At 35.1% G+C, this 9,777-nt stretch overlaps 1 protein-coding gene across 1 annotated transcript; it reads right to left on the reverse strand.

Moving 5' to 3' along the window:
- Nucleotides 1-8,227: 8,227 nt before the first annotated feature.
- BZIP43 (basic leucine-zipper 43) lies at nt 8,228-8,891 on the reverse strand. Its single transcript, XM_078304156.1, has one exon. The coding sequence runs from the start codon at nt 8,797-8,799 to the stop codon at nt 8,266-8,268; it is 534 nt and encodes a 177-aa protein (XP_078160282.1). The 5' UTR covers nt 8,800-8,891; the 3' UTR covers nt 8,228-8,265.
- Between the last annotated feature and the right edge of the window lie 886 nt (nt 8,892-9,777).

Raw genomic sequence — 9,777 nt, forward strand, 5'->3', positions numbered from 1 at the left:
GTCACCATCAGTTTGATTTTGCACAAATTTGTCCCACAAAACCCATTGCAGTCCTACTTTGGTTAGATGGATGTAGTGAGCAGTGACCATCTGATTGCATCAAGATTTGTGTGCTCTTATTAAATTTCTTACGTATTTGTATCAATTTCCGTGCGCACAGATTTTAATGCTAATCGTACGGCGTTAGAGCTAATTGAACCTAAAAGTAGGTCCAACGCCCATCGGACCTACTCCTATCTCGTCTATCTCGTTTATCTTATGTGTGGCACACGCTTCACAGCAAGGCAAACGATACTTTCATAGGCTGGTTTGAGTTTCATTGCAACATGCAGGTGTGCTGGAATTGTACTCGATCAGATCTATGGTTCCTTATGAAATGCAATCTGGTTGTTAAGCTATTTAAAGGAAATTAACAAAGTAACCGGCTCTTTTAAAACTTTAAAAGTTGAAAGCAATTGCATGCGTATTTAAAATTTTTCTCATCATTTATGCGTAGGAAGCCAGTTTTATGTGTCTCGTGAGTCGTGACTAATATTTTACAATTAGATATTTTTCCAGAAAAAAAGTATATTAAGTTTGGATCTTTTCTAGGCAAAAGCTCGCCAAATTATAACAAAGTGAGCACTAGCTTCCCCAAGTTTTACTAATAAGAAGAATTGAAAATTTGAAATGATATTAAAATAAAACAATGTGAAAAATAAACTTGCACATTTCATAAAGATTTCGTCTTTTTCGAATTTAAAAGATCACAAAACCTTTGTTTTGTGAATTTGTCATTCCTACAATTGCTGCAAAGTACATGAGGAACACAGAGATATTCAACAATCGATGACATGCTAATCTTTTATATCCTTATTAATATGAATAGAGACGCATCAATATTTTATTATAAAAAAAAATTTGAAGCTGATGTTTTCTTTGTACACTTATGTATCGAAACTTGAAAACTAAAATGTTACACTGAAAAAAAAAAAATTCAGTCTGCGCATACCTAGTCCGCGTGACACTTCTGAAGTCTACGCATAATAGGTATGTTTTTATGTTAAGATTCGATAATTGGCCAGTAAGGTTCTAATTCTGATTTTTGTTTTTGTTTTTTTTTTTTTTTTTTTTTAAAGATGCTGACAAAAAAAGTTGGAGGAATTTCATGACTACCCCTTCAAAAAAAGAAAAATCAAAATTACATATCCCCCCCTGTAAACATCATAATATCATATAACCTTCTAAACTTCAAAAACTCTCAAATTTATTCCTTTTATAGTTTTTTCTAGTACTCATTTTAAATATATATATTTCACCTTTTATTAAAAACATAAAAAAAATATGTAACCTATTTATGAAAAATGTATGTCTTCTTAATTAGTCAGTTTTCCAGCGCAAATTCATTTCACTATTTCTGACGTATACACAATGTCATTTAGGTATACGCTTGTGTATGCGTTAGAAGTAGAGAAATGAATCGTTTGCATTACAAAAACCGACCAATTATAAAATTGACATTTTCTTAATGTGCTATATATATATTTTATTAAATAAAGGATTTTCTTAGGGCCCTCTAGATTTTTGGTGATTATCATAAGTTAATAATGCATTTGCAATTATGCATGAAAAGAAAATACTTGCTGGGGATTGGCAATGCCCATAAAAGAAAGACGGTGCAAGTTACGGTTGGTTAGGTATTTGGCAGCTGTTAGTTTAGCATGTTCTTTGGTGGTTATTCAAATCGATGCAATGAAATATATCGGGAACAAAAAATCAACCCTAATTGAAATGCATTTTTAACTGTTAGTTTGATTTTGCAAGAATGTCTGATAGCATTCTCATCCTCACAAATATATGGAGGGTTTTGACATAAATTCCAATTGAACCCGTTGTAGTCTTGTTTATCAGATATGTGATGCACGCATTACAGCGAGGCAAACAATACAATTCCTGATAGTATATCAAAATTCATAGGTTTGTTTTAGTTTCATTGGAACGTGCAGGGTGCTGGACTTGTACTTAATCAACACAGATCAGATTCTGCGATTCCTTGTGAACAGCAATTTGGCTGTAAAGCTATTTTAAAAAAAAAACAAAAGGTTAAAAAAGTAATCGGCTTTGTTGATAGCAGTTACATGCGTGTTTACAAGTTTTTCTCACCCTCTATTCTAGGAAATCAGTCTTATATAGCCCTCTGACACCCCTATAATTTTAAGGATCATGATAACAATTTTCGCATATTTATTTCCGCAATTAACTCTGCAGAAACTTTTAAAACAACCATGAGCGACTGATAGACCTAAATTATATACACATTCAATCTAATTTTTATCACAAAATAACACAAAATATCTTGTATTTTGAATATAAAGTGAATATAATACATCTAGAATCAAGTTACTGTGTTTGCTTGGTTTTAACTTGCAGGAAATGAAGAAAAATGCTCAGTGCGGACACACGGTTTGCGATATGACCACAATAAGTACTTAGATGGATTTCTGGACACGCGCCAATTTTAAAAAGGTATAATAAGTTATACATCAAAAATCCGTGCGGATACACGGATATCGATGCAGACGCACGGATATCGATACAGCCGCACTCTGTCGCACAGGAAAAGTCCGATCCTAGTGCGGATGCAGTTCCACCTGCAGTGCGGGTGAGACCATACGCAGTGCGGATGCCAGTGCGGACGCACTGTAGCAGTTAGCCAAAAATGGAGTCTGAACTTAAAACAGTCATAACTTTTGATTCGTAACTCCGATTAAGGCTTGTGACCACTTTTTGGAAAGCTAGCGAGAAGATCTACAACATGAGAAACTAAAAATTAAAATTTTTTCCAGTGCGGCCCGGAGCACCCGCACTAGACCCGCAGAAAGCCAAAATTGCACGTTTTTGACAGTTTTTCTATTTTTTGCGCACCAAGGACGCATTTTGACAGCCAAATGTGGACAAGACATCCTGGGAAACAATCCAAATATAGCACTCACTAACTCCACTTCCTAGACTCTTAATTGGGCATGATCCTTGGCTATAAAAGAGGAGGTTTATTACATCCACAAACGAATCCATCCAATCATTCTCATCTCTCTCTTCACACACACAATACTTAGCGATAAATTCTGAAGTAAGGAAAACTTTCAAGCAAGGAGAAGAAGGGTTTCCTGAGCAAGATTCGGCAAGATTGAGAATTTTGATCCAATAAAGGGTGTAATCATTTCTTCTTACTTTACTAACTTTTTGTAATGGATCTCTCTAAGAGAGAGTAGTTCTCTCTCTAAGAGTTTAGGTCAATGCATGAACTTGTTTAATTTTATTTTATTCGGTTATTTATTTTTATTATGATTGTTTTATGGGATTTAATTGTTAATTTCTGTGATTTAATAATTTGTGTTAATTACATAGTTAGTAATTGAATTGTAGTATTCCGTTTTGGATTCGAAAGAACCAAAATTGACTGTGATCAATAGGATAGTATCAAACTATGAATGCAAATACCCTAGGTTTAGGTTAAGATTGTAACCAATTTAATCTAAGCCGGAACTATAGAAATTAAGGTTAGGGACTTGGTGAAGAACCTAACCGTGAAGTCAAACCCTAATTAGGACATCTCAAATCGAGTCGGGTATTGGTATGATGGACTTAATTGTGAAGTACCAATATTTGAGGAGATGAGAGACTAACAAGAGCTCAATGGGTCTAGGTAGCTAGGGTGAGGGACCTAATCGAGAAGTCCGAATTACCTAGGCATGCTATTAATTTACGAAAGTAACCTTAATAACATATTAGGTTAGAAACCTCGTCAAATCATACATGAATTCAAACAAATACCGAATTTATAGAGTTAGCAAGGGATTGTAGACCAAAGACCCCTAGATCTCTAAATCTTGAAAGCAAATCAATTTTTTCTTTTACTTTTATTTACAATTATTGTTTCAAACTCCTTTCTTTTGGGTATTGAACCTAACCTTAGGAATCGTTAGAATAAACCCCCCAATTTACTTTTATTGCACTTTATTTTATTTTCTAAAATTTATTACTAAAGTTTAAGTATAGTAATTAAACATACTCCCTGTGGATCGATAAAAGGTACATCTAATTGTACTGAAGCTTTTTACCATACCCTTTGGACGTATCAGGGACCTCTCAATCATTAATAAAATGCTGGTGTTTAACTTAAAGCATCAAAGTATTTATGTTGAATTTGCAAGTATTAATCTCTATGCAATGGTCTCTATTTATGAAATAATAAATTGATCCATCGGTTATCCCCACACAAAATTTCATATTTTCTTTGTATCATTCCCGTACAACTAGGGACCATTAAAAACTAGACCCTCTGTATCACTAATTTTCTTTAATGAAACCCTTCCCTTCCCTTTTCGTCCTCTGACAAGCCACACCACAACTCCGTCTTCCTCTGGTTCTTCTAGTGCTGCTGTTCGAGAGAACTAGACTTTAAGGTAAATTTCACCGGATAAATTTTCGAGAGAACTAAACTTTGTCATTTGTCACGAATTTGTCACTCAAGTTTGATTTGTCACTCTGTAGCAATTGAATTTTTCATTTGTCCCAATCAAATAACTCTATAACTCTTTTCATCCAAAAAAACTAATAAAATATAAAGTGATTTGGACGGGATGAGCATACTCCATTAGTATTTTGGACGAAATGAGCATATTTCTTTAATATTTTGGATAAAAAAATTATAGAGTTACTTAATTGGACAAATGAAAAGTTCAGTAACTAGAAAGAATCGGAGAAATTTACCAAAAATAAAAAATAAGAGCAAAGAACTGGAACGATATTAAAATAAAGATAATGTGAAAAATAAACAGCTCATTTAATTTGGGAATTTGAACTAAGCAAGTACGATAGTCCACAACATAGAGACTTCCTCTTTTGCGAATCTGAATGAACAAAAAAACCCTTCTTGTGAATTTGTCACGCATACAATTGCTGCAAATTACATAAGAAACAGATATATCCAATGTGGGTATACTTTCATGGGCCTGTTTTAGTACTGGAACAAAGCTAAACAAAAAGCAACGAGGCCTGTTTCAATGAGAGAAAAACAGCAGAAAAAAATACTTTCTGACCGGCAGCCAAGCCTGGAATTATAAAGGTATTTCAACGCCGCACTTACAAGTTACAACCAAAAGAGTGTTTCAGGCCATTTGATTTTCATCTTACAGTTGAGATGGATTCTCAGTGAACAGCTCGGATTGAAGATCTCCTAATTTCCAACCAACAATGAAAGAACTGGACCGTCCATTTTATATTGGACGGTTTAGATTGGAATAGCAGGACCCTGTGCGATCCAGAGGCGAGAACAACAGCAGATACGGACCTGAAATTGGATATATATTTCTCCTTGATTAATCAAACTCCCGCCTTACGGGTGCTCAAAATTGAATTTCCGCACTCAGGGAGGAAGAGAAATCGTGTTTAGCAAAAACATAGGAGAGAAAATCGGAATTCATTGCGATCTGGTATGAAGTTTCGTGGCTGATTTATTTATTTTAAATTTGAGAAAAATTACGGTACGAATTTGTTTTAGCGCTCTTTTGACTGTGATATGTCTTTATTCTGTTGAGATTTTAGTGCATTGTCTGAAAGTTAAGCACATTTTGTCTTGTTTTGCTCTATTAAATGAGGATCGGAGCATTTTTTTGTTTCCGTGCTGTTTGATGACCACAAAGAGATTTCGATGATTTCAGATCGAGATGTTACCAAAATGTACGTAATGACTGTTATTTTTAAAGTCACATTTGGATAATTCCGCATCACAACCTCTGATCTAGAGTTCATTTACGTCAGGAAACACCATTGCTCCTGATTTTTTTTCTTTTACTGAGATTTTTATCCATCTCTAGACACCCCCCAAGCTAATAATTACTTAAAATCTTGTGAATCCTGTCAGATCTCAAAATGGAGGCATCACAACCAAATCTACACACTGAAATTGTTACTCTTAGCCAAGCTAGCATGTCCATCCTGCCAATCAGCCAAAAGGAAGAGGCCACACGAGATGCAATAACTCATTGGATTGCAAGAAGACTATAGCAGCTATCCAAAAGGAGTATAATCTGCACAAGAAGTAAGAAAACGTAATACATTTTTTTTTTCAATTTACAATTCGAGAATTGTTCCAAATGAGAAATGCCTCTTCATAGTCCGCCACAGTCTTTGTGCAGATTTACATTGAATACAATTGTGATAAACATATCCGGTTCACTAACATTGTATTAATATATATATACATGTACACACGATTGCAGTGCTGTACCAGTTTTACCTCTACAACATATCGCACCTCTTATCAGTGGTATCATCTGGTGGTAACATTGTATTACTATATACATGTACACATGATTGACAGTATATGCAAATGGTATGTATCTCCTGGTTCAGCTTGAGCTAAATGCAACATATATAATATAAGCCCACAAAAAGGTGGTTCGTATTCTCCAGATGTACATGTCTGACTTCCAATCACATATCTCCATGTATGGGAAACACCTGATTGTTACCTTGGACAGGCGCAGGCCCAGAAAGAGAGCTTGGAGATGCGTGCACGTCACCAGCCTGCAGCCTGTTGGCAGAGGGTATATTAATTAATTGGTTCAGCTTATAAAGAAAACAGAGCTACATAAATATAAGCTGTGTGCACTGCTTTGGGACCTGAAACACAAAGCCGAGGAATAACTGACCATTCAAGAGGAGCTTCATGATCTTGTCTTGTGTTTGCGATTTTGAGCACTAAAGGTTGAGGAGGAAAAATAGGTGTATCTCATCAGGGTTCTCTATCAATTCTGGTTAGGTAAAAAAAAGAGAGGCTGCATTAGCATGACAGACAGCTAGCCTATACTACTTAGAGGTGGCTAGTCAAGAAAAAAATATAATAGGTATTCTTTTTCACAAAAATTTTCATGCATAGACTGATTATCTTCATTGCTTTGTTTCTGTATTGTCTTGATGAATTGTCTCTTTTGTGGTACAAAAGAGATGCACGTCTAGATACTGAACTGGTTCAAAACTAAACTGTTAATTTTCTATTCGGGCACAATGATCCAAAATTTAAAATTATTTACCCCCCCCAGGTTTAGTGCTTTGTATTTTCAGAATCTGATGCGCTTGAAAATTTCCATTTTAATCTCAACTGTATGATTCATAAAATTCCATGCTAGATAAATAACAGAGAAGAGCTCATGCATTAGCTCCTGAAACAGTTCGTGGCTGTCAATGTTGAAGGTGCTTTTGCTTTTTTTATTCCAAATATAAGACGTCACTGATTGAACACTTATAGATCAATTGGAGGCCCCATAATACAGAACATTAATATATAAAGCAAAAGCTTAACACTAAAAGGTTCTCTAGAGGCTTTGTACTTGATCAAACCTAAATTCTCTTTACTTGATAATTTAATATATAAAGTAGAGATCTTATCCACTTCGACTTCTACATACCATATTTTGCAAATGAGACCCTACATTTCTTTCATATTTGAAAGTTGAAACCTACACCCTTTTTTTTTTAGAATGTACTGTAGTTGTTGTTATTGGATCATAAAAGGTGAATTGCATTAATTCCTGACTGACAGATTTACACACCCCTAGTTAGCCTAAAGGAATTGAACTGAAGCCATATATCGGATTGTACTTCTATCTGATTATCTGAACATGTACAGCATAAATGCATAATGGTATTTACTAGTAAGTTAGTGGTCTCAAATCAAGCTTTTTTCCTTCTTTCCAAAATGTGGCTATCAAGGGATTTTAAATGCATAAGATTTTTTCTTTATTGTGTGAGGTTGATCTACAAATTATTCCAAAAATTGCTGGATGTTAATAACAATAAGCATGATAAATGTGAACAATTAATTACTTTAAAATAAGATTTGATTGCTTTTGTATAATTCCTCAAAACGTAAATGGATCACTTTCTTATGTAAAGTAATTTATCCATTGTCTTTTCATGTTTTGTAGCACTATCATGTGCTTGTTTATGTTGAATGCTACCTCCATTTTGATACTTTTAGAATGAATAGTTGTATGATTTTTTTAGCTAATTAAGGAGATAAGCTCATTCTACTTTTTGAGAAATCCTCTGTTTCAAGAAAACAAAATTATTGGAAAAAGGTTTGAAGAGCGGAACTCATCTAATTTGAATAATATCCATCCCGACATGCATGAAGAAAAATAAAACAAAAAAAAAGAGCAAAATTAAAATTTGAAAAGGAGAATAATGAAAATGCTCTATAATTAATGCCTCGTTATTAGTTCATTTCTCAGTTACACAATTCTCTTTTAGATTTGCTTCACCTCCCTCAACCATCTCTTCATGCAACTCCATCTCCTTCAACTGCTTCTCGAGTTTGGCTTTCTCGTCTCTAAGTCTCTCATTTTCACGCATGGTTCGATCACAGTTACATAATACTCCATTCAACTCATCAAGCAATTGCCTGTTGGCTCCGCGGAGACTGACAACCTGGGACCACATCTCATGCAATTGCTTTTGTTTCCTCATGCGTGATCTCCTAGCCGACTCTCTATTAGATATCATTCTTCTCTTTCTCCTTTCCTCTGCTTGTCGAGATTGGTATTCATCCATGTCATCCGAGCTGCGTTTGCCATGATTAGTTGCAACTTCAATTTCAGGTAAGACGACAAGATCAGGCATGTATGGTATTGAGTGGAGGTGCATCTCAAAATGGAATGAGGAAGTGGCATCTCTTGACATGTAGTAATGGGGATTGAAAGAAGAAGGATTTATTATAGGCAAGTATGGTATACTGGCAACTCCTCCTGGATACATTGTTTAGAGAGAGAGAGAGAGAGCTAGAGGGATAAGAGACAGTGTGAGAGAGAAATGAAGAGAGGATTTGAGGGTCAAGCGGGATAGCTTGAGAGGTTGGTGGGGGTGATTTATAGTGTTAGAGGATTATATCCGAGAAATCTTATGCATCCCCAATTTTGTATCACAACACAAGCTTGCATGGCTCTCGTAGGCTTTGTTTTATCAGAGCAAAGCAACAAAGAATTTGCTTACGTAACTTGAAGTTAATTAAGTGGAGAGAAAGGCAAAACAAAGACCTGAGCTCATTGGCGGATCTACTGTAGCACTGGATATTGGAAATTATAAGTCAGATATTGAAAAATATAAGTTAAAATATTTTTTTTTTATTGAGTACTTAATTAGTTAATGGATTTAAATCCGATAAGCTATTTAAATCGGATTCAATATTCTCCCCTCCCCCGTACGAAAATACTGGATCCGTCCCTGCCTGAGCTAGGTACTGCTGTTATGAGAACCCAACCTGGATGATTTGGATGTGTGTGTGTTTGGGTTGGGGGTGGAGGGGTGTGAATCCGTATCAGGCCACCCAGATACAGTGCACGAACCTTGAGGGATTTCAAGCGTCAGAATGGATCCGAAAGATGCATGCATTCCCTTAATTTTTGTTGAAAGAGCTTAAAGTAGCTCTGTAGCTTAATTTACAGATGGCATTAATTAACATCAAATGTTTGATTGTAGTGTAAAAATAACAAGTGCATATATAGTAACCTTGCAGATGCAGTGATGGCCTGCCCTTTAAATTGATTTCGTACGTAGACGGGGTCAACTTTAAGGCCTAGCTAATTAATTGTAGAGCAAACATATATATATAAGGAAGCTAGTCACATCCGATCCGGTCATGAGTCAGTTCAACCCGTTAAAGAATACCAAAAAACATTTTAATACATATATAATATATTACATTTTATCTTTTAGACAACAAAATAAATAGAGATC

Source organism: Carex rostrata, chromosome 6, assembly GCF_964058835.1.
Source record: "Carex rostrata chromosome 6, lpCarRost1.2, whole genome shotgun sequence".
NCBI lineage: Eukaryota > Viridiplantae > Streptophyta > Magnoliopsida > Poales > Cyperaceae > Carex > Carex rostrata.

Bases quoted from the DNA above. Each gene is read 5' to 3' on its own strand.
- BZIP43 (XM_078304156.1), bottom strand. From the start codon at position 8,799: ATGTATCCAGGAGGAGTTGCCAGTATACCATACTTGCCTATAATAAAT.